The sequence below is a fragment of the Balaenoptera musculus genome, chromosome 6 (genome assembly GCF_009873245.2).
Source record: "Balaenoptera musculus isolate JJ_BM4_2016_0621 chromosome 6, mBalMus1.pri.v3, whole genome shotgun sequence".
Classification (NCBI taxonomy): Eukaryota; Metazoa; Chordata; class Mammalia; order Artiodactyla; family Balaenopteridae; genus Balaenoptera; species Balaenoptera musculus.
Window position 1 is genome coordinate 93018027 of NC_045790.1, and position 26164 is coordinate 93044190.

The window sequence follows — 26164 nt, forward strand, 5'->3', positions numbered from 1 at the left end:
TCTGCTCTGTAAGTGACTGTTCTCTGCCTTCTCGGCTGGTGGGAAGAAGCATGATAGACCACCCTGACTTTGGCAGGAAGAGGGTAGTTTACTGACTGAGGCCACATGGAGAAATCTCCCTGTGGAAGCTTTGGAGGCCCTGTTTCCTATTCCTTGTGTTGGTCTATCAGACACCCTCCGCGCTGCAGAACCTTAGGGTTTACTACTTAATGATATATTGAGGGGCTGCCCTGTCCTTTTCCTCGTGCCCCACTCCTCGCCACCCCCTTATCTCTTAGCAGAAGCCATGGCTCCCCAGCCCCACAAGAGCTGCTGTCCTCAAGCCCGTAGCCAGTGACCACTGGGCAAAGGTAACTCCATCACCCACTCACATCTGGCAGGGAGCAGCCTCTGGGGGAGCCTGAAACGTAAGCAATAGGAATCACATGCAGAATTCCCCACCTGTGAGTGGCTTTTATTTCTAGCTGCTAAAACTTTCAGCATGCAGAGATGTCCTGGAAATTCTATATGTAGCATAGAATGTACCAGACACGTGTGACCAGTCCACAGAGTCTTACCTGGTCTTAATGGCTTGAGTCTCCATCTCATTTGAATGCAGGAAGTCAGATTTACTGTGGTTGCCATTCCACGGATTTCTGGAAATCCTCAGGGAAGCTCAGAAGTTCTGCACATCTGCTCTGGTCATCTCTTGTCCCCTAAACTGTCTCTCTAACCCCACATTGCTGCTCCCCCCTTCCCATGGGCCACTGTTAGCAATCTCCCTCTACCCCCTCAAGCCCCACTTACCCCCAGCTGCTGCTCTCTCTGGTGCTGCCTTGTGCTACCTTGGGGCCCAGACCCTTCCCACAGCTCCCCAGAGTGAGAGCAGAGGCTGCAGCCTAACTTGAGGAATACTGGCAGGGCAGCTCAACATGGAGAATAATGGGCAACTTTGGACATGTGGCCACACTCAGAGGCTCTGGCTCCAATCCAGGCCCCTTTCAGAGGGTCCCTACAGGCTGCTTCATGGCCATCTCCCAGCCCACCATCATCTCAAAGGCCCATCTTCCTTCCTTGCAGTGAAGGACCTTCAACCATGTCTGCCCGACCCAGGGCCCAACTCCAGCACACATGAGGCCCCAGGGAGAGACAGTAACCAGAGCCTCACTCCAACCCAGGGCCTGCCTGCCTGCTGACTCCTGACTTCCTGTTCCATCTCCCCAAAGGGTTGATATAGACAAACCCATTCTCTTAGAGAAACTCCACCCCATCCACTCCCACAGAGTGTGTTCTTTGCCCTAAGAACATGATGGTCCAATGTCAGTATATTCTGGGTTATTCAGACACACGTGAGTCAGCAGTGGTCTAGTCGGCATATAACTGAACTAATCCTAATCTGGTGTCTGTTCGTGGTCCTCTCCTGCATGAGATTTAAAAGACAAAAACCTTCCAGAACTAAGGCGGTATCGATGGGGATACACAGGACGGGACGGATGTGGGAAGTGAGTAGAGGCTAGGAACTAACTGGCCACTGGGAGGGGGAGTTAAGGACGCCACCCAGGATCCTGGGTGAATTATGGTGCCAATGAGCTGAGGTACGTTGTACAGGAGAAGCAGCAGATGAGCAAAGATGAGAGTTCCATTTTGGACATGTTGAGCGTGAGGTGACTATGGGCCTTTCAGTGGAAGTATGTGGTAAGCAGGTAAATGTGATCATTGATGAGTGATTGACATTCCAGGATTTTGGGATGTGGCCATGACACAAGGAAGGAATCACATCACCTAGAGCCCAGCTTTCTAGAATGTTCCTTCGCTTTCCCACTTCTCTCTGGGGGATATACAGATGCTTCTCCTTGTTTCACATCAGGGGTTTCCGCCTCTCCCCTAATACTTCGGCACGCCTGTTGACTTCTGTGCCCTCCATCTCCCTAAATGGGCTTTCAAGGTATTTTCCCAAGCAGAGCTGGTCTCCCTCTGTTGCATGGCCTCATTTCTTGCAACTGAGCTCATGGTGAGTTCACTGGGTGCTGTTATTTGGAATCTCAGGATTTTCTAGCTGAAACACCAGCCAGAAGTACTGAAATTGTGGGATAAATTCTGGAATTTTTTTTAAAATGCCTACAAAATTAGTCTTCTGCATGAATCAGGCACATAAAGCTATATTTCCAGTTTAAGGAAAGAGCCCTAAATTTACTTTCCAGTTCTGCTTAAGGCACGTTTCTAGTTTGAGGTCCCACATTTGGCCAATTCCACCAAATTTATAATGGCTCTCACTAGTCCATCTCTCTTTTTTTTTTTTTTGCCCCCTGAACTCATTGTACTCTTAGAATCTAGAGCTTTCTGGTGGATCTTTTAATACGTAGAGCTGTCCTGGGGCTTGAGCTCTCTGGCCAGGATCTCTCCTACCTCAGCTACTCTACTGAATACCAGTCACTGGGCAAATGCTGGTCTTTGTTTACCCTGATCCTCTGTTGCAGTGGCCGCCTCTGTGGTCCATTATGTAGGGCAGACAAGCTGCTGTCTCGGCAGTGAACCCATTGGGCCTCCCAACACTGTGCCTAATTGTATTCCCTGTTCTCTGCTACCAGATGCAGTAAATTACATTTCCTCCCAGCTCCCCGACCTGCCAATCCTCTGTTCACGAACAGCACAACCGTCACCTGGGCAGGACGGAACCAGCAGAGCAGCTGGTAAGTCCTGGGGAGCTATTTGGTTTTGATGCCAGGACTGACCATGGGGCTTGCGTTTCTCTGAGCTTTAATAATGAGTGATGCCCAGATATCCTTACATAGGGGGGACCCTGTCCTCAGCACAGCTTCAGATGTAGAATTTACAATGGCCACACCGGGCAGGCACTGGGCCCTGCTGGGTGTCTGAGGACCAAAGGGGAGGGAGTTTTGAGAAAATCAGAAACCATTTTCTTCCACTTCAGAAGAGTCTGTCTTGTGTTTGTGGTCTTTATAGCTGTCCTCATTCTTAAAGTTCATTTGCACTCTGCATCCAGGGATTTTTATTTTCCATATTGGAATAGTACAAGATCAAATGAGCTATGCCGGGAAGCTGGAGGGAAAGTATTTTCAAAGTGTATGAGTATGTTGCTGGAATCCTTTGGGAATCGAGCTGTTTGTATGTTGTGAACATATATATTCTCAAGTCTTCCCATTTCTGGAGTTATTTCTTAACTACTGTGGTATATTTGGGAAATAAAAGGAGCAATTTAAAGAATATATGTTTCTTGCTAATGTTTCTCACAGTTGTGGATTTTAGAAAATAATACACTTGTGAGTATAAAGCCTATAGAGAGCTCTGCTTTTCTCTGTTCAATGCGAACGTGCCTCAGAAATCAGAACTGGATGGCCGTGAACAATAAATCTCTATACCGATCTTTTTGCTCTTCACAGAATTGCACTGAGGGCCGGGGTGGAATGGAAAAATGAACTGCCAAGGTTGTACAGTTCGTGACAATGTAGGTGAACTTGAATCTGAACATCAGATTATGCTTTACATAATCTAGGTAAATTTATGTTTAAAATAAGTCACCTAAGGACACCTTTTATAAGACAGAATAATCATGGACCGTTAAGTCAGAGGAAATCCTTTATACAGGCCAACCTGAATATTTTATGAAGCAAATAGTCCCTCCTTATTTTAATATAAAAGTAAAATAAAAGGGCAAGTAAGCATTGACATAATTGTCATGCGCACTGGCTAAATTTCAGTATCTACCGAGTGTCTCTGTAAACATCTTAGCATCATGTTACTTTTACATACAGACTCACAGGGTTCTAGAGTTGGGGTGGGGGGGGGCGGGGAGGACTGTAAATTGTGTCTGGTCAAACCCAGGCCAGGTCAACGGATCCCTGGATAGTTAAAGGATAAGCCAGAACTTGCAGCCTATAGTCATGCTACAAAGGAACCATTGGCAGTGACTTAAGCTGTGGATTCTTTTAAATGCTCCAAAATGCACGTCTGAGATCAACTGGGGATAATAACTCTTCAAAAGTCACATACCTCCCTGCTTGTTATTAGAGTGTTGGTAGTTCCCAATAGCTGTGCGTAAACAGCTTTGCAGCCCCTTTCCACATGTTTCTGCACCTCACGGGACATGCAATATGACCCAACTAATGGATCGGCTCATGGAGGGGGGGTAGGGGCAGCATGTGGGGACTAATTTTTAAGAGATATGGAAAGGATCCGTAGACAAGCAATGTAAAGTTCGAGAGTGTTCTGTTGCTGGGATTGTAGTGCCGTGTGCGTAAGAATACACATACTATTACAAGCTAGCATCCTTCATCTTCAAAGATACTGTAAAAACATAAAGATCCAAATAGCAAAGGCATTTTTAAAGAAGTATTATGTGCTCAAAATCTTCTAAAGCATAAGCTTACATGTACTTTTGTTTATTAGGTAAGAACTAATTTGCATAAATGTATCTATTGTGGAAATACACAGACGCAGAGTCTTGAAAGGAATTGCCTTTGATGTGGTTAACTGCTTTGTCCAGGCTGTTTTTGAAGTAGAGCATCCAGATTAATTGTCACTTATGGCTAACAGTGACTAGTCAGAGCATGAATGGCATGCAAATTAATGGCACTCACCATTAATGGAATTCTTTCTCCTAGATATAATCCATCTTGCTTTAGGAACGTCCTTTTGGAAATTTGCACAATCTTAGGGCCATTTTAATAAATGTCACCGGTCATTACTCAGTATTATGACAAATATCTGATTGTTTGGAGTTTGGGAGGTTTTAGATTCTGTAAAAGTGGGAATTTATTTAGAATCATTGCTTTGCAGATTCAGGAAGCATCTATTCCAATCCCTCATTCAGACATGGAATCCGGGGGATAGAAACCCTGCAAGGAGGCCCTCAAAACCCACAGTCACCCACCATGAGACTGGGTCTCCCTCCAGGTGGCCCATTCTGTCTATAATTGATTCTGACAATTGGGAAGTTCTTCCTCTGATGGAACTCTCATTAGTCTGCTGCTTTCATCTTCTACCCATTGGTCCTTATCCTGCCCTCTGGAGACCCTCAGAACAAACCTAAGTTCTGATTTCCCTGTAAGTAGTTGAAAATGGCAATCACGTCCTGTCTTTCCTAGGTCCTCACTTACCATCCCCTTAATACCCACAGCCCCGGTCTCTTCAGCTGGTCCTGAGGTGAAGAGGTTGCTTTGACACCCTCTTCCATGCCTGTCCCTCCTCTCTGAACGCTCCCTGCTTTGTCTCTGAAGTACGAGGCTCAGAGCTGCCGAGCACGTGCACTCTGGGCTGAGCCGGTCAGCCCACAGAGCGGGGCTTGATGCCACAGACCGTGTGACTCACTTGGTTGCCATCACAGCCTTCCAGCTTCAGGCTCTAAGGTAAAGCCTCAGAGGTACGTGACATGTGCCACTACTGAGCCTCCTTTCCTTTGTCCAGTGGACTCATCACTCCAGAGTCATTTCAGTGGCAACGAGCGGTCTGTTCCCCACAGCTGCACACATACCGCTTCGCCTTATCACGTGCAGAAGAACCCACAAAATCCTTTATTTCTAATCTCGAGAGGCAAAAGTAAGGAGGAGCTATGCACCTGTCAGCGCTTGGTAGATTTCATATGACTATTAAATTTCTTCTTGTTAAAGTGTCCCTCGGGAGTGTCGGGGGGCCTGGGGTCACTGAGGAGCCTCCGGAAGGTGGGGAGGGGTTGAGGTGAGGGGACTTGGCAGTCAGATCCCTTGTGTTCTCTCCCATTTCAAGCACAGCAGCTCCCCGGCGCTTGTGTTTCCATATTGTATTTCTGCATCAGATTTCATTTGAATAAAGGGTTTAACCGTTTTGAAAGGAGAAAACTGTCTTCTCTGTTGTCTGGATTTTTACGGCTTGCGATTGTGGCTCCGAAGACACTAACTTTTCCTCTCAGTTTATTATCATCTCAGATCTGAAAAGCACACTTGCATTATTTATCATCATTTCCCTGATAAAGACGTTGAACAGTTGGAACCAAAGTCAGAGGCCTGCAGCTCACCGTTAGGGATGTCCTGGCCCTTGGGAATCCTCACTCGGCACCTATGGGGCATGGCCCTTCAACCAGTGACAGGTTCTGGCAATTGTCCTGACATTCAAGGCACGTGTTTCTGTCTTGACAACTTAAGGACATAGGGACTTTCTGATGATCCAGATATGCTGTATCTCTGGCATTTGCCTAATCTGCCTAGAGACCTTGAAGAAAAAAGAAAATGAGATGAATGTGCCTAGCTTCTGCTCTTTGAAAATTAACTCTAGAATTCAGCCAGCCATGATGTCAAGCTGTTTCTATGTAGTTTATGGAATTCCTTTCTTCTCATTTTTGAAAATGAGAACTTTGAGTCACTGCCTCCAGCGCCTTTCCTGGTATGTAAAATCCTTGAGACAAATTCATTGGTACGGGAACTGGAGCCCAGGGCCGAAAGCACTGACAGCATTTGTATCCCTGGGTGCTTTATCATTTTCCAATCTTCTCTACTCATCTGGGTTTCAACGACCTCTTAGCAGTTTCTTTCTGGCACTTTTCAGGCTGAAAACTGCCCTTCTTGACCAAAAAGACTGAAGCAAAATTGATATGAGAATTGGCTTTGGCCTTTTTTGTCCTTCAGCATCATACCCTTGCTGACTTATTTTTGTTGAAACCACAGTGTCTTGGGAAAACAGTTGATTCGAAGAAATGTTTGATTACTGGTTTTTGAAGTTAGAGATTGCCCTCTGGGATGAGAGGGAGGATCCACTCTGAATGAATGTCCTCATTTTCGTTGTTATTGACATCACAATGCCAATTTTCTATCTCCAACCTCAAGAGAAGGAGTGAACATAAATGTATATGTATAATCATATACTCAGAGGGGTAAGACTGTACATATGTATGTTCATTCAATAAGCCAAGCATGTGTATTGTTTCTCTTCCACATTCCATGTATAATGCCAGCTACTTGACGATCATTATATTGGGGTGATCTCACTGCTGGGTGGTGGTCCTGGTCTGGCTGTCTATCACCCTCGACTGGTACTTGACACATCACTGACTCACAAGCCACACAGGCTCTTAATGGCACCATGGAATATCAAAGCTGGATACCATATATATATATATATATATATACACACACACACACATATATATATATATACACACACATATATATGTGTATATATGTATATATATGTATTTGTATAACTGAATGATTTTGCTGTTCACCCGAAACTAACACAACATTGTAAATCAGCTATACTTCAATTAAAAAAAAAAAAAGCTGGATACCCTTCATTGTACAAATGGGAAAAATGAGGCCCCAAATTTGGATGTGACTTGAATAGGAATTCAGACTTACTATCTTTCTCCCTTCCCCGACACCTCCCATCTTACTGACTGATGACAGCGGGGCGTGACTTTTTATACTTTACACGTGGACCCTCAGCCTTATTCTTCTGCCCACTGGTCACAGTGAGTCAAAGGAAGTGAGCTGGGAGCAGCCTGGGTTGACAAATTTAACAGTGATTGAATGGTTCTGTCCTTACGGAGCGCAGAGTCCTGTCTTGTGTGCTCTTGTCTCGATCCTGAAATGGAATCATGCCAGTTGGTGCCCCCCTCTCCTTACTTGTGTCAGGTGCTGTTGTTTCTTCTTCCCTGGGCTCCTTAGAGCCCTTACAGCTGCTCTCTGTTTGCCCAGGCTGAAGGTGACAGGGAACAAGAGAGTGTGAAGAGCTAGGGCGGTAGGTTTGACCCGGAATCAACCATTCTCTGCTCCTCAGACCCTCTCTCTGAGCCCTGCGGTGCGCAGGTATCTTCCCTGGGGGCCTCCCACTCTTGCCCATACCTGGGTCTTTTCAGAACCTAGAAACTGGGATTATCGATCCCTGTTAGTGTGTCTCTGCTTCTTCAAGGTGGCCCTTCTATTGGTGAGAGAGCTGTGGGGGAGAAGAACCAAGAAAACCAAACAGAGCTCAGAGTCACAGCACCAATGCAGTCGTCCATTTGTATCCCTTTGCAGAAACTGGTCACTTTGGTTCTTATTCTTCATTAACAAAATGGAGATACTACTCTGCTCTCTCACCCGATTATTGGAAGGAAGAGCAAACATGTTGTGTGTCCTCCAACCTCATGGTCATCAGTGTATAGTATTTGGAAATCAATAATTAAATATATCATTTTATAAAGACGTACTTCCAGATTTCAGTCATCCCATCATTGCAGTGTCCATTGGACTGTCTTCTTTCTTTTTTCTCTATCTCCTGGTCCTTCCTCTAATACTTTTCTTTTTGTTCATGGGGCTTTTTCAAAATCTCTTTCAAGGGCTCCCCAGAAAGTTTCTTCCCCTGAGCAGTACCACCCTCCTCATTTTTTTTCAATAAGATGAGCTTAGATAACAAGCCCTTACAATCCTCATCACTGTGTACCTGTGGCATGGGGAGCCTTGAGGAAGGAAAAGGGCAGATTCGAGAGTGTTCTTTGTGGTTAGAGACGAGGGCATGATGTAAGGGAGAGGAGAGGTCTTTGGTATACGCTACTTGGCAGGAGTAAAAAGCAGAAGAGTTTTAAAAATTGTGTGCATGCCTCGTAAACAAAATGTTGACTTTAAAATGTAAGTCTTATTTTCCTAAGAAAATAAGTGGTTCATATCCACCCTCGTTCACATTTGGGATATTATTGGCTGAGAACTGAAGCAGAATAGAAATACTTATTCATAAACAACACATTTAAGATAAATGTTCACACTTCCTGTGTGGTTTTGGGAATGTCTAATAACATTCTCATATATGTATCCATAAAGTCTAAGTATTGTCTTAAGAGAGTAGAACTTTAAAGTTATCAGCCCTAAAAATGGCAATTATGTGAGGGGGTGAAGGGGTTAACTAACCTTATTTTGGTAATCATTTTGCAGTATATATGTATATTGAATCATCACATTGTACATCTTAAACTTACATATGTTATATGTCAACAATATCTCAATAAATCTGGAAACAAGCAAACAAAAATATTGCCTTTGTGTAAACCAGAGCTTCTCGAAGTGTTTGCCTGACTCCCCCTTACTAGAGAAGAGAGTGAAGGCAGACAAGGTATGTGAGACCAAACCTGAGGAAACCTGCTAAAAATCTGTGGTTCCTTTGAAGCCCAGCATCTTATCTGGGGAAAAAAAATACATACGAGTGTTATCTTTTATGGCATAACATATCTAGGTTTCTTTTATTATAAAAATGTCTTAAAGTGTTCTCTCATATTCTAGAAATATTGAAAGAACAGTGTATAACATATAAATATAAATATTAATCTGTAACCCTAATGAATCCATGTCACTTGGGGTTCAGTTCCAGAGCCATGTCACAGTTAAAAAAATACAGCTTAAATTCACAGACAAAAAAAAGAAAACCCACTAAAAAGAAACTCTGTTCTTTACCTATTTTTCCTGAAGGATATTAAAAGGGATCCAATTCATATCTCCACCCAGAAGCACTTATGTTCCCTTTACTTCCCTCCACATATAATTCTCCAAAGCATCATCCACGGCCACAGAATGTTCCTTCCCTATCCTTCTCCCACACAGCTTTCACTGTCTCTTCCATTCAACTCCTTCTTTCTCAACTCTTTATTGTATGGATCTACTTAACCGTTCTAGCAAAGACCTTCTCCTTGTCATCCCTCCTTTCAGTCCAGTCTCTGATTCTAGGAACAGGCAAGGACCAGATGAGGTTGGGGATTAGGATGGCAGAAAAGGGAAAATTGGACCAAAAATGACAGCATTCTCATTGGTGGGCAGAGAGAGAGAGGGACATCCCTAAAGATTTCCTATGTTCATAATTTGTATCCTATCAGATATGGATATAAAAACAGAAATATTTTATTCCATACTCTGTATTGATTGCAGCTCAATGTATCATTTGGTTCATATATTACTGGATGTTTGCGGTGTTGTATCTATAACTGACAATCATTATTACCTTTCTTATTTATAAATATGTCCCATGAGTGTGTTAATAGTGATAGGACATAAGAGTTTAACCCAAAATTGTGCTTTTTAATATAAATGTAATATTTAAAGAACAGGCTTTTGGAGCCCATGCAAAATTTTAAATACCTATTCTATTTCTTTGATAACACATTTTGTGGAAAATCAGGAAATAACAGAAACAGATATTTCTCTTGATATCACCGTCATTGTGTGATCTCATGTACCTCTATGACAAATATTGGTTGGCCTCCCATTGTGTCACTTAAGGAAACTCAAGATCTTTGTGCTGAGCAAGTGAAACTTTCAAAACAGACACAATGAAAAATCGAGCATTGGATTTTGCTTCAAAATCTTTTTAGCTAAGTGTTAACCGTGATCAGATTGTACCTTATTACACAAGCAGATGGAATAATACCGTTGCTATTTTTTTTAACCAGTACAAACATTAATCACTGTGTGTACCTTTTCATTGCTGTCATATTATATAAAGTATTTGTGACTAGATTAAAACAACAAATTAGACTTTTCAGTTAGTAGCAACTGTTTCACAGGTATGTATAGCAGGTACCTTTTCTACAAAAGGTTCTAAGGGTAGGTGTTGGGAGGGAGGGGGAATCATAGAAAGATGTCAGGCAAAAAACTAGCCTTCAAGGATCCTAAGTATCTATGGAGCTAATAAAACATTCCCACAGATAATTATATTACTGCGTGGAAAGTGTTAAGTGCCTTCAAAGAGGTTTAGAAGAAGTGTTCAGAGAATCTTGAGAAGAGAGGGATGACTTAGAGATGGGACGATCAAAGAAAGCTCATGGAAGAGGGTGCTGTTGACCTGGGCATCGATGGATGAGTCATATTTGGATATAAAGAAACTCAAAAGAAGGACTTTTCAAGAGAAGGGAATCTTAAAAGCAGGAAATGTTAGGTGTGAGATGGTGTTTGTTGGTCGCTCTAGAGGGAAAGGAAGCAATGAAATGTGTGATTGGAAAGATAGTTTGGATCTTTTTAACACAGTTGGGGCACTTGTAGTTCTTCAGAAAGAGGTAGGGACTCAACGGCCATGATGAGCAGAGGTGTGACATAGGACTCTAGGGTCTGCCAGTGGAGGAGGGACAAAAGGCAGTCTAGGCAGAGGGACAGCAGGCGACAGGGATGAGGAGTCATGGGGGGATGTCCTGGGAATAGTGAGAACTTTGTTATGGCCTGAGTGGATGTGGGATGAGAGGGGCCACAAGACAAGACAAGAAAGGAAGATTGCAGACAGATGCCAAAGGTAATCACATGCCAAGCTAAGGAGTTTGGTGTTTACCCTCTACAGACACAGGAGCCAACAGAGGGTTTGTAAGTAAAGTAGCTCTGTGGGCAGGGTGGAGCCTAGGCTAGCAGGGGTCGGCTGACTTTTTCTGTAAAGGGCCAGATCATAAATATTTTAGACTTTGTGGACCACGTATGGTCTCTGTTGCATATCTTTTTATTTTCTTTTCTCTTTCTTAAATTCTTTCTTTCCTTTTCTCTTTCTTAAGTTCTTTCCTTCCTTCCTTTTTTTTAACTTTTTTTTTTTTTTTTTTTAATGTAAAGACCATTCTTTGCTCCTCTGGCCATGCAAAACAGGGCCTCAGCTGCCTTTGGCCCACTGGCGATGAAAAGACAGAAGTAGCAGTTAAAAATCAGACACAGGTAATTGTGCCGAAGAGGGCCTGGTCTAAGGCAGTAGTGATAGAGGTAGTGGTGAGGAGATGCATGGGGATGGATCTGAAATAGAATTAGTTTCAGCAGTTGTTTGACTCTGGGTAATTAGGAAGAAAAGGAAAAATCAGGTGTGATTCTGAGGCTTCTCGCTTGAAAGACTAGGTAGTGGAGCTGGTGTTACTTCACACCAAGACTACGGGGGAGTTTTTTGAGAGAAGATGGATTCAGTTTTGCAGCTGCAGAGTTTGATGTATCTGTGGGTCATTCAGGGCAAGGGTGTCTGGGGACAGTTGGCTCAGTGGGTCTGAGGCCCAGTTTCCTCCCATCCAGGCCGCTTGCCTCACAGGGAGTCTCTGAGGTAATAGATTTGAAAGTATGGAGTGTCAACCAGGAAAGAGCTGGTTCTTAGGAAGCTCAGACCAGCAGCAGGATTTGAGATGAGTTGGAGAGGCCAAGATTGGACCTGGGAAGACCAGGTAAGAAGCTCTTGTGATATCTAGGGAAGAGGAAGTAGTGTCTCAGATTGAGTGGTGGCAGTAGCACAGAAAGAAGGCGGGCAGATGGGAGGGAAGTATGGGGCAGAATCTCGAGGACTTGGCGGTGCGTGCATGGGGGAAGAAAGAGGCTTTCTGTGAGGATAGTCCTCAAATTCCAGTGTCGTGGGTTGACGCCACCTCTGGTCTGTTCTTTTTCTAGTTCTTATCTTAGAAACCTAACAAAGTGACTGACGCTTACAGAGCATATAATCTGACTCCTTTCATAGCTTTCAATTTTTATAAATATCCTCTTTTAGAGTACAGTAGAGGATGGCCATGTGCCACCTGCAAAACCCTTTGTGTAATCTTCATTACAGAAAAGGGAAATGTCTAAAAAACAGTAGAATACTCTGTAAAAGAATTTTTAAACGAGATTTAAGATTTTGGAACTAGGTTACATCTTAACCAAGGGCTTTAAAATTGTCTATAAGCCTAAGGTATGCTCACGATCAAGGTAAACTTGCATGTCGTCAGCCTCCCTGTAATGTGTCACACTGGATCTCAACAGTCGCTCGTGGCCTTATTTTAGCTCATCTTCCTGGGAAGTGTGAGTGCCATTGAGATATGGTAACTCTGTACATGTGTCTTCCCAGTGCATTTAGCTGCTGTGTTAAAACACATATATAACCACCTCTGTCCACATTGCACTCACTCTAACACTCAAGATGCTTGGCAGTTAGACTAGAAAGGGCACAGCACCTTTTTTTTTTGTCTGTTTGGCAATTAACCATTCACTGGCTTTTTTTGTTGTAACATGCACTTCCTTTCTCTTGTTTTCATTCAAGCTGTGTACGCCATGGAAATTAATGTGGAGAAAGACAAACAAACAGGAGAGACCAAGATTCTCTCTACATCCACCATTGGCCCAGAGGGTGTCCATCAGAGAGGAGTCAAAGTCTTTGATGATGGTACCAAAGTAGTGTATGAGGTGCACTCAGGAGGCACCATAGTAGAAAACGGAGTGCACAAATTAAGCTCAAAGGATGTAGAAGAGCTTATTCAGAAGGCTGGACAATCAAGCTTAAGAGGAGGGCACGTGTCAGAAAGGACTGTGGTTGCAGATGGGAACCTCAGCCACCCTAAGGAACATATGCTCTGCAAAGAAGCCAAGTTAGAAATGGTCCATAAGTCTAGGAAAGATCATACTTCCGGGAACCCAGGGCAGCAGGCTCCAGCCCCCAGCACTGAAGGGCCGGAGGCAAACTTGGATCAGCCAGTCACCATGATTTTCATGGGCTACCAAAATATCGAGGATGAAGAAGAGACGAAGAAGGTGCTAGGCTATGATGAAACCATCAAGGCTGAGTTGGTCCTCATCGATGAAGACGATGAGAAGTCACTGAGGGAGAAGACGGTGACAGATGTGTCCACTATTGATGGGAACGCAGCTGAGCTGGTGTCCGGGAGACCCGTCTCAGACACCACAGAGCCCTCATCCCCCGAAGGGAAGGAAGAGAGCCTGGCCACGGAGCCAGCCCCAGGTACCCAAAAGAAAAAGCGCTGTCAATGCTGTGTTGTCATGTGACCACTTCTTTCTTCCCTTTTCTTCTGGGCAGCCTTTGTGCTCTCCACCACTTACGTAGACCTCCCTGTACCACTAACTGCGATACTGTGAACTGGAAGCAAACACCTGCCTTGCCTTGCAGTTGGATTGCTTTGATCCCTCTTATTTTTTTCCCTTTCGTTTTTTTTTTTCTCCAGTTTCCTCAGCTCAGAGACAACATGCATGTGTGTGCTTCACTCTTTCCAAGAACTTGCTTTTCCTCTAAACCTTTCCTTGTGTCTTCAAGAGGGAATCGGTTCCTTACTGCTCGATTGGAATGGACTCTTCCTAGCAGCCAGTGATCTAGTAGCCTTAATTCACTTGACTGGAATTGAATCCATGGGCATCGGGGGTTTCATTTTGTCGTGTGTTCCTATCACGTAGTCGCACATCACCACGTCACTGATTTCTCACTTGCCTCCCTCGCTGTGGATCTTTGCTTTTATATCTCATGTGGCAAAATGCTATGGGCTCTAGCCAGTTGCTAGTGTAACCAAAAGTAGACCTTACTTAGTCTGTCCAATCTAGGGTGATGCTTTTTGCTGCCTTATATAAGCTTCCAGGTTACGGTATTGTGTATCTCTGGCTTTCTGTTAAAACAAATGAAATTGATGTAAAAGAAAAGAACCCAGTGCTTGTCATAACTGAATTGTAGGGACTGATTCCATAACCTGCCCATCAGCAGCTGTCTCTCTTTCTATGACTTAACTGATGGACCCTTTATATAAGAAGCACCATTTTTAACTTTCTAAGGACATGAAACAAGCATTGTTTTGAGCATCAGCAGTGATCTCCAAAGTTAGGCGAACCCATGAGCCTTGCTTCTATTCTCTAAAAAAAAAAGAGTGTACATTTTTATATTGTTTTCTTTTTCACGGATATTTTCTGATCATGTTCATCTGTTTTCAACGAAGGGGTCATTTTGAGGAGTTTCTCTGTAGTGACCATATTTCTAAAACAGTCCTTCTGACCTACAGTGGTTGCTGTGATGCTTCCGCTCCATTGTGGACGGTGCTGTTCCTGAATTAACTCTTCATCACACCCGCCCCATTGATTCCAGAGCCTTCCATCTGGACTCTTTTCTTTGTGTCCCCATGAGAAAGAGAATGTTTCGCGTACCATCACCATGTAGGTTTACCCACCCCACAGAATTAAACTCTAAAATGTAAAAAATGTTTAAAAGATGAAGAAGGACCTATCTTCTCACCTTAAGTATTTTAATTCGTTCCACAAATACTGATTGAGTGAGTGGCACATAGCTGAGCTTCTTCAAGCATTGTTTCTTCAACTTCTGAAGATTCCAGAACATCAAAGGATGGTTTTTAATCTAGAACACAATGAACAATTCTTTAAATTCTTAGCATTCCCCCAAAGCAAAGAGCCACAGGTATAATAAAACCAAAGGGAAGCAATATAGTAAAATAATAATAGAGTAATGAAATAAAGCTGTAACATTTGAATTGGTTTTAAAACAGAGATATCTTTTTAGTTTTTTGCCCGAATGTTCATAGCATTGTTGCAGATAATTCACAAAATTATCTACGTTCCATAGAACCTACTTTCAAAAAACATATGATAAGATGTACTACATCAAGTTTAACTTCTGTGGAAAGTAGATGAGGGAAAAGTAAGGTGACCTTGAGAGAATTTTATTACAGAACCAACTCAGTTTGTCCTAAATAGCTATCTTAGTGCTAAATCTATTATTATTTTTAGTTTTTTAGCTTGAAATTATATTTATTCCAATTAAAAGGGGGAAAACCAATATTTTTTAATTTTCAAAGTTAATCTTTCCCAAATAATTGCATTTTTAACGAGCACAAAGTAAGTCGTTTTATCACCAATATATAAACCAAAAAAAGTTAAAGAAGGAAAAAAGTAACGAGCTAAGTTCTACTTTCTAAGATGATTCCATCCATGGCTTGGTTTTGAACAGCTGAGGGAATTATCTCTAAATCTCAGGTTCAGCAAAGAAGCTTTTTTTGAATAAAACTGTTCTATTATCTAGAAATAATATCTGGTTTTGCTGCCTATAAACTTTCAGCTTCGTGCTCCTCAGCAAATGGTCATTTTAGCATCATTTAAAGGTTAAAAAAAAAAAGAAGAAGAAGACATGCCAGAGAAACCTATTTACAGAGAAAAAGAAAGCAGCTTCAATGTTTTGAACAATCTCTGATTTTAATAATTTATTTAGAAAGAAACAATCTAAAAGTTTCCCATAGCTTATCTTTTTTTACTCATTTGGGGATGAAGACTATTCAGTTTGAGTTTTTAAAAGCACAGTTAGTGAGTGGAATGATAGAATTTAGCCTTGGGCGTACTTTTGATAAACGGAACCAGAGTCTTTCAGGACAGATCATTCCCTGACCTACGCTTCCATCAGTGAGTTAGTTTCTCATGAAGAAAATGGTCTTTACCTCTCACTACAAAACCACACGTGAGATTTAAAAGACCAATGATAATATGCGCTCTCATTTACCAATAATTAGTATAGGGATTAGCAAATTATATGAATTAGAGTTCTCTGTCTACTTTTACTGGTAAAGCTTATCATTTAAATGGTTTTTCAAGTAAGATGTGTTACGTTTATTAAAATGATGTGTGGCCACAGTAAACGAAGGTGTGTTTGAATATGGCGTATGTATTTGTATAGCTTGCCTCATTTTCCTATTGCAGTGGGAGGTTCAACTTCAGCCAGTACTTTTACGGGATGAGACCTATAATCCCATCTACAGAGAAAAGGAACTACCCTTCATAGTGAAAATATAAACAGAGTTGTGATTGTGAAGATTCTGCCTTTGCTGCTGGTACTGGCATTGTCTCTGTAAACACTTTATTATGTATGGTATCACGCCCTTCAGAAATACAGGGTATTGACTTACATCACCAGGCTAATTAGAGAATCAGTAATAAAGCTGCAAAACCATGATCACTTTTGAGCTCATGGTTAGTTGGACTTTCTTTTCAAATCATATACTCAGAACTCTTTAAATGGAAAGAGGAGAAAGAGGGAAAAGAGGGTCACTGCATTTGCTTAAAACAGATTCTCAATGGCATGGAGTTAAAGATCCTTAAAGAGTTAAAATGATAAACCTTATATATCCTGAAAAATCTTGATGACTTGTATACCCTTGACTTTTTTTTTTCTCTTTGATGTGCAGTAGGACAATATTAAGGAGTTTTCTTTTTTTACCTTGTGCCTCGTTTACCCACAATTATTTTATTTTCCTTATATAAGCAAAATTATTTGCCTCTAAAAGTGATTTGACAATGTCCAGCGACATCATATTGGCAGTAGAGAGGACGAGGGGCTAGGGAATTCTTTTCTGGGTAAACCCCAAACATGGTTTCCTAAAATTATTCAAAGGCTTTCAGAAAACTCAAATTCTAGAGTTCATTTGATTTGACTCTTTCTGAAATGTTAATGACGTGTTATCTGCTTCAGATTCCCACCTAGTCCATTTTACTTTCTGGTGATAAATGTTTTTCCTACATGCAAGGAGGCTTTTTATTTTGGTTAGGGGCAAGTTTTTATAAAAGGGGGAAATCATCTCTATATAATTTCCTAGAGTTACGATATCATCTCTGGAGCAAAATGTTGAGGCCAAGTCTGAAAACAGCTGATTTCTTTTCACTTCCTGCAGAACATCATTTCAAGGGACCACAGAACATCCTTGACAAACACCATTTATTTAATGCCAATGAACCAGTGGGTAGCAAAAGAGGTGGCGGGAATATGGCGATAGAGGCAAAAACTGAACCACTAAACCAGTTCTTCCTTTTTAAGAAACTGACCCTGTCAATGTAAAACACAGACAAACATAGACAAAATATGCACGGAGGATTTCTTTTGTTCTTACTTAAAATCTAGAAGCTCAGCCATCTCTGTTTGTCACCAGACCCACTTGTGGAGTTTAACCCACCAAAGGGCCCATTCCTTGTGGGAATATTCTCATCTCCTGCAATGTTATTTTGTTTACAACAAAAACCATTCCAAGGCGAGAGCAGTTTTATGTTGTACTTTCGCAACATGTACATTCATTATTGAAACCATGAATTCTCAGCATAGTTAAGATAAGTTTCAGAAACTGTGTAAATATGCAATCTTTTAGAAGCTCCTCAGTTTATTAATCAAGGTATATGTAGCTCCACTGATTAGGATAGAACCAGAAGGTATCTTTTGTCCTATTGGATAGTACAACCCAGCAGGTACACGGAGTGATGGTATATATCGCAAAACGTCTCCAAGTAATGCGCAAGATGGCATCTGGGATTCCTGTTGCCAGTTCGCCTTCATTGTGTAGACCTCTTCTGGTCTAATCAGGAAAACTTCCCTGCGTTTTCTAGGGAAAAAGAAAAATCCATCTCTTATGAGGAGCGCAGTGCTGTTATGTGTCTCTATTTTCATAGCTTCAGCAAACCACATGATAAAATCTCCATTTTAAAACCAAAATACTTATTATTTGAATGTAGAAAAGGCTAGAATAAAGATTACATCCTGAAAGTTTCAAAGGGCAGTTTCCCTGGGGATCCTTAGACCAACCTCATCCCCTACCCCTTAATCTTTATATGACTTAAATAGGCCTCTGCGTCCCCTCTCCACTCCAGTCTAAAATAAAAAGGTCTGAACTGTAGCACAAAAAATCTTGCTTTCAATGTGAAAATATAATATATATCTTTGGGGAACCACGAACTTTCTGCATCAAAGATCTGGACAGCCTTAACTTTTGTAAAAATTTTTCAGTGCTCTCTTTTACTAAGCAGGGAAACAAAATGTTTCCTGAAATTAATGACTTTTTAATATTTTGTGACTATTTTCTAAGTTTCTACAGGTTCATCTTCTCCCCATATTGCCTCTTACTAGTCACCTGGGGCTATTTTTTTTGCAAGTCATTGCATTTTTATTAAAAGAAAAGTACATCTTATGAACCACAAAATTTCCTCTAGACTTCAGGCAGTCCTTCTGGAGTAAAAGAACAGAAATACAGAAAGAAAAGAATGACAGGGTGGCTTTTTCTTTCCCCCCCTATGGTTAATGTACTGTATGGTATATATGTTTACAGAATGTATCTGCCTTGTGATGTTAACAAAACGAATGACAAAAGAAAAAAGAGTTCTGATGTGCCATTTGAAAGTTTGCCTTAGCATCACTGTTTATGTTCTTTTCTATCCTTTCAAAATCACAGGTTGTATTCCAAAGCTGTATGAACACAACATTCTCTTCCCCACCCCTACCCAGCCCTCTTCAGAGCTGTGAATTTCATCCCAGGAGCCTGAGGCAGAACCTTGCAGGTCTGGCCCAGGTGGAATAAAAGTAGGCAGAGCTTGGGTATTGCCTCTGCATGTTTACCAACCAAATACTTCCTTGTGTTCCCTTCTGAGCCAGCACTATCCCACTCTGACATTCCTGGGGTGGGCTTCATGCAATGTGTGACCTCCTGCAGTCCTTCCCACTGTAAGGGAGGTGAACTTGTGGACCCCCCTACCTGGGTCTGGGAGCATATTTTTAAGCACAATTGGCATAGCTTGAAAAAGCGAGAGAGATGGACTCAAATGGTGTGATGGAGCCTTACCTGAGGGGTGTGCCCATTCATTCTAGTGTAAGACGAGTGGCGTGATATAGATGGGAGTAGGGAGTGATTATAGAAATGGAATAGTTTACATTTATGTATTTTTTTAAGGAAAAATATTTTTGTAATGAAATTTAGATGCATTATGAAGCTTGAGTTTGAAAGCACCCTTGATTGATTATTTCTCCATTCCATTAAGGTAACTTTCTGGTGAGTTCCATAGCACTAGCCCAGACCTTGGGGGGCATGAACAGAGGTCCCGTGACCTGCCCTGGCACCAGCACTGCATGAAATCCAGTGTTTCCCAATAGTCCTAGGTTGTACGATCCAGCTTTCTATACCTGTTATACGGCTTGATAGCTCTCTGAGCCACACCTTTAATAATATAGAACGATCTTTTGGAAGGAGATACCTGTTTTAAACGAAAGCTAAGCCCAGCAATTATCTAAGTTCAACTCTTTCACATATTCAAGGAGTAATTGCTACATTTGAAGTTAAGGGACCACTCACTATGGTACATTTGAGTAACACATGCGAAATGGTGAGTCAGAAGCATCTGGCCATCTACATAATGTACACAATATACATAAATGTATAAACCAACAGTATAAAACTTACCAGGAGTTCTTGACCTTGTAAATATCAATGAGGCTGCATCCTATTTTCAGAGTTAAGTAGAGACTGGAAAGAATTATCCTTATCCATCCATAAAGGAGATAACTGAATTTTTAGAGTTCTTGGATTTTTTTCCTCAATTTTCTGCCACATTCTTGAGTTCCCATCACAGTCACACTCGGGTTCGTGAAGATCTTCACCCGCACCTGTTCATCTGTCTGGCTGACACCAGAGGTCAGAGGTCACGCCTAAGAATCTGCTCCCTATTCCTGTTAGACTGTCCTCCCAAGCAGCACCCTTTCCTAGGATGGGATCGTCTTCTACTACCCTAAAAGACCAAGAGCCTTCTTCCAACAAGGCAAGGTCTTCCACACACTCTCCATTTCAAGAAAAGTAACCTCTCTGGTTCCCAGGCACATCATTTTAGTTTTTTCATCATCAGAATCCCTCCAACAGGCCCAATTCAGGCCCAACTGTGAACCGTAGTGTCATGGCAACAACTCCAGAAATGAAAGAACCATGCAATTGCCTGAGGGTGGTAGGGAGAGGCCGTGTGCCCTGGCCTCTTGTTGCTATGGGAACCTCTTGGTTTCGAGATGAGGTGGTCAGGCAGACATCCAGTCACTTGGTTCTGCAACTAGTCTTTATGTACAAAGAGACCACCGGGCAATGCCTGATCTCAACTAGTCTGTGTGTGGCTCCAACTCCAATTCTGTCATATCCCATTCTGGCAAGTGGAAAGCGTCCTATCCTTTGTGGGGTTCTGGAACATTCTTTCCTCCTCTCAAACTCCTGACTTAAAAGAGTCAACATCATACAGGGGTTCCAGAAAATGTTGTGTCTGATGCAGCTTTCAGTGAATGTAGGTTGTTGATTGGAATGTTCGGCTTTAGCAGCTCACTCGGGGTGAGTGACATCACTGTAAATATATCCATTTGGTGGTTGGTTGCGGGGTGGGTTGGGAGCCTGTTGTGCTTACTCTGAATTAGACTTGCTGGGCTATAGCTGCTGTACTTTGTAACCTGAAGTGTACTTTGACTGTTCTGTCTCCTTCAGATGAAAAGCAAAACAAAAACCGACTTCAGAAATAACACTGCCAGCGACAGCCGATGCTGTACTTGTAGCTTCTCTCTGTTCCTCTGTACAGTATTAATAGACAATAAACTGCCTTTTCACTGCATCTACCTCTGTGTGTCTGTGCCCCGGTTCTTTCCCCTTCTCACCTGCCATGAGTGGACTTCAGGCCAGACCTCGTGGGGAGCACCTCCAACTGCTCACTAAAACTCAACGCTAATCCAGTGCTTTTCAAACCTGAACCTGCTTCAGCATCACCTGGGGGCACCCGCTAAGAATGTGGAAGCTCGACCACACCTCTGGAACTCAAATTCAGATTCCTGAGTGGGGCCCAGTAGCCTGCATGTTTACTGATATCTCCAGGTGATTCTGATACATATGCCACCTAACCCAGCCAAAGGTTTGGGTGCCCCTCGGTGGGAATCCCTGTGGCGTGCCTGTTCCAGCTGGTTTCCACATTAACTAATCCTTTCTCTAACCCCCTCTTGCACATCTGTCTCCACACCTGTCATCCCTTTTCTTGTTCCTTATAAGCCCTCAGCAGTGGCATTGCCTTTGATCCCACGGGTCAAACTCGGTCAGCCCCTCAGTTTAAGTAGTAAGAGTTCATCCAGTGTGATCTTCTAAACAGGAGCCTCTCAAGACACATGGGGACTTTGTTTCTCTTTTTTAATGCTGTATCCTCTTTCTCTAAAATAGAGTCAGCAAACTTTTCCTCTCAATGGCCAGAGAGTAAATATTTTTGGGTTTGTGGGTCACATGATTTCTGTCACAGCTACTCAGCTCTGCCAGAAAGCAGCCATACACAACATGTAAATGAATGACTGTAGCTAGGTTCCATAAACTTTAGTTACTGAAACAGAGTGGGGGCCAGATTTGGCCCTCAGGCTTGTAGTTTGCTGACCCCTGTCCTCAAACAGAGCCTGGCACATAGTAGGTACTCAATAAAACGTTAAAAAGTTATTGCAAGAGAGAATGAACAAAGGGCAGGTATGATGACACCTGCAGAACTGTCACAGTTGTTTTCTTTGAGGATATGAAATAAATCAGTTGGGGAGTTCTCATCTGTTTGGGTTCTGTAGTAGATTTTTTTTTTCTGGTGGCTTTATGCATGGAAAATAACTCAAGATTGAAACTTGAATGGTGCCTCAGATTGCCACGCTGAAATTAACAAGAGTTTCAACCAATAGAAAGCTGAGGAAGTGCAAGGACCTCTTGTCCTTGTCAAAAGTACTGGGCACTTGAAACCTGGGTGGTTCCTGGGCATCTATGCACTTCATCCTAGTGTTTGTGGAACTACATCTTATCTGATCCATCCTACACAGCGAGTGGCAGGGCTTTCTTGACATTATCCTTTTTGTTAATTGAAATACTCTTTAGTGTGTGGACATGCAGACTGGAACCATGGTAGACCATTATACACCCCACAACTCTAGGGCATACCCGCAGTGACACTCCGAGTAGTGTGTGAAAAGCCGTGTGCTGACATCCATCCCCAGTGTTGTTGTGAGTTAAGGGAAATTATATTTACATAAAGCACTCTGTAAGCTGGAAGTGGATAACAAATGTTAGTTTACTTGTGATGAAAAAGTGTTTGTTCCTCTACTAAAGGTCTTACTTTTCCCAAATGTAAACATAAGCTGTTCAGATGTGTTTCAGAACCAGTATAAAAGGGAAGCTGCTTTTTCCTGCATTGGGTTTGTGACTGCTTTTGTATTATATCGAACCATATGAAATCGCCATTTAGTAAATCAGTAATGTTAAATATAGACAGTTCCCTATAGTTCAATCTAATAATTCTATTCCAGGGGTAATTTCCCATCATGGAGGGCAAAAGATTAGCAGATAAACCCTAATTATAACCAGAGGAATTTAGATGAGAAAATAAGAACTTTGGAAGGGAACATAGTTCCATACTTAAAACTAGGCACTTCCCCTGGATAGATAGAATTTCCTTTAATATTACATCAACCCTATGAGGTAGACATTGCTAATATTCTCCTTCATACATGAAGAAGCTGAGTTAAGGAGACAGTAAGTACCTTGCTCAATATAGCAGAGCTAAAAATTGGGATGGGGCTTGGGGAACAAGTTTCAAGCTCAGCTCTCTTTACTTTCTTCCACACCCAAGCTCTTGTTATGAAAGTGGTATGGGGATGCAGCTGAGACTGGATACAGAAAGATTTGGATAACAGAGCCATCTGTGCCCAAAAAAGACAAAATGGCACCAGTTCTTATTTTGTACCTTTATCTACCCAAGCAAACGCTCTGTAATAACACTGCCCTCTGGAGGATGGGAGGTGTCTCTGCAGCACTTCCTTCCCAAAGGGGAAGCAGAGGGCTAATCACCCATATCTGTTCTCTTATCTGTTCATTTGGAGTCCTGTTGTTCTGCCTGACAGTTTTTCCTTCCCCATTCGTATAGGAGTGGCGTGTCCATCCCGGAATAAGCACAGGAGGTTTTGTTGTTGTTGTTAATATTGTTATGATTATTATTTTGCCCCGTCATAAGAGCTAAGAGGAACAGTGTTCTATGGCACTGTGCCAGTGCCTCTTGATCTAGGCTCTGTCACCCTTCTGCAGCCACCAGGAGAACACACTGTGTCTCCAACAACCCAGCTCCTCTCCTGCTTTTCTCAAACAGTGTCAAATCCTCCACTATATGGGCATCACACAAAAGCCAAAATTTGCTATTTAGAAGTTAAGGCTATAGGAGCTCAAAGAGATCATCTAATGCGGAAGTCACAAAATGGTTATCCACCGGCTGCATCTGGCCTGTGGTTATGTTGGTTTTGCCTGCATCATGTTTTAAAATCATTTTTAATTCACTGCCATTTAGAAGACGGATTTCCAGCTTCTCTTGACATTTCAGAGGCTTTGTCAACAATGGGCCTGTTTTCCTGGCTGACAGGTGTCTGGAGCCGGTGGTGGTTGCCCCCTTTGGGGGAGTCATACTCTCTTACTCACTCTCCTCACCCCCACTTCCTATTACCTTACTCTTGGCCAGCTTCCTTTGTTTATATTACCTGCCTGGCACCTGTTGGCATTTGTGGGTTACCCCTAATCTACCATAATCTACTCATTATATGGCTGGGTCCAAGATGAGACTTACCCATAGCGAGATAATGGCAGAGCTGGAACCAGAGATGAAGTCTCCTGAACTCCTTCGGAAGAATAAGGCTTTGCACTGGGTTTGGACTTAAATCTGATGGAAGCATTTAAAAATTTTGAACAACCCATAAGCAGAAAGCCAATAGCAGAATTTGATGCTTGAGCTTTTTAGCAGAAAGACTCACGTGACTTTATAATGATAGATTATCCTAAGGCTGGTGAGCTCATTTACAACTCAAGAGAAAAAAATTCATTTCCTACAACAACTTAGAGTATTTAGATTCAGCTACTCTCTATTTCTTAGGTTAAATGAACCATGTCATGTTTTAAGAACTTTGTGGCATCATGTTTCATGGTTGAAAGTTGCATTCCTGGAAAAATAAACAAAAACTTTTGTAGTCAACCCTTGACTAGTTCTGGTGCTTCATATCCCTTCTTAGGAAAAATAACAAGAGGCAAAGGCCGTATGTATTTAAATTTAAATGTGATTTTCTTTTCCCTCCTAATCCTTAGTCTCTTATCGGGCTCCTGAGGTCATGTGGTCACAGAATAGTAATATTCTCTAACGTTCACTTCCTTATCTTACTAAGAATAATAATCAGCAGAAAGTTTGACATTTCAAAGAACTGATGAAATAGGGATCTTTCCTCCCATGGCTTGTCATCAAAAATCACTGTGATCTAGTATTTTCTTTCTTTTTTAAAAAATTTTAACTAAAGGCTAAAAGAATTTAAGATGATAATTATATTTTCCAACTTTTTTTTTTCTATTTCCAAGTCACTGAGTATAGAAAATATGAGCAGCAGACCTACCCTTTTAAGGCCAGGGTTCTTAGGTCAACCTGAGGACAACCTGGAGGTGACATAAATCCTACAGTCAGTGTGAATCGTCCATCCATCAGAATATGTAGACTCATATGAGTCTACATACTCTGTCTCTTAGAGAACTTATTTCAAATCAGAGTGCAAGGACCGATTCAGTCATTTCTTTTTTCTCTGGGAGGCTGACTAAATCCTCACTCTACTCAGAGGCTTGATGTGAGATTCTGTCTCATACTTTAACTCAGTTTTTCATAAACTTAGACTTTTGGTATCACCTTAATTATTTTTGTCCTGTGTGTGTACCACCTGTGGACCCTCATTTACTCTTCTAACCACTTCTTTGACCTAAAAGGTAACTTTATTGCCCTACCTTAAGCAGGCAGCACATGCCATAGAAGTAACTGTTGAAATAAATGTAAATCAGCATTATTAATTTTCAGCTGCATACAGTTGCCTAGTAATACATTCAGTTACCTGAGACCAACTCTTTCATTGTTAAAGGAAGGAATAGCCAGGTTAGAGACATATCGAAAATATACCCGCATCTCTTCGATATAATCAGATGGCATGAAAGAAAATCAAAACAGTAATAATTTTCTCACTATGTGGTTCTGTGTTATTTAATGCCATGTTCATCTACCCCGAAAATTTTGGAAGCACTGCCTTACTTCATTGCATTCCCTTAACAAATCCCAGCTCCTCATTTTGAAGTTAGGATGAGAAATGCAAAGTGATTTGCTCAAAGCAACAGGAAGTAAGAGCAGAAACACAGTGCCAGGATTCAAACCCAGGTCAGGGTGACTTCAGATTTTTTCTGTTGTACCAGGTGCCCAACAAGCCATTCCTTTTATAAGGAATGAATTGAATACATCAGCAGCAAACTTAAAACTCTCCAGTAAAGATCTCCATCATTTAAGCAAACAAAAGTAACATCTGTTCCAGCTAGAGCTGTCTTTGGCATAAGCAGTTTTTCACTGATGGGGATCAGATCTAACTGGGCTCCAGTCTGCCTTACTTGAGCAAAGTTATACAATCAGATGTGAGTTTCCAAATAGAGCAGGAAAGTGACGCAGTAGGCAAGTGATGCAGTAGACCAAGTGATGCAGTAGACAAGCACAGGGGCCCAATGGCTGTCTCTACTGTAAGGCACTCCAGCCCTCAGCTTCAGTACCTCTTCTGAGCTCTAGTAAGCTGACTCCTGCTCAGCAGAGCTCTTGGTTAACTCTTGTAGAGTCGGGGATTTAGTCAATGCAGGCTGTAAAAC

The 26164-nt window shown here is 42.1% G+C and overlaps 1 protein-coding gene across 6 annotated transcripts in view; it reads left to right on the forward strand.

Moving 5' to 3' along the window:
- PALM2AKAP2 (PALM2 and AKAP2 fusion) overlaps nt 1–26164 on the forward strand; it is a 502216-nt gene that overhangs the window by 291362 nt on the left and 184690 nt on the right. For 3 of the 6 annotated variants that reach the window (XM_036854498.1, XM_036854497.1, XM_036854502.1), the window contains exons 7-8: nt 2568–2669; nt 12952–13647. The exons of 1 other annotated variant lie outside the window; for it this stretch is intronic. In XM_036854498.1, the coding sequence (XP_036710393.1) occupies nt 2568–2669; nt 12952–13647 (798 nt within the window). The remainder of the gene's footprint in view (nt 1–2567; nt 2670–12951; nt 13648–26164) is intronic. 2 more of the 6 variants (XM_036854503.1, XM_036854499.1) reach the window with 2 other exon arrangements.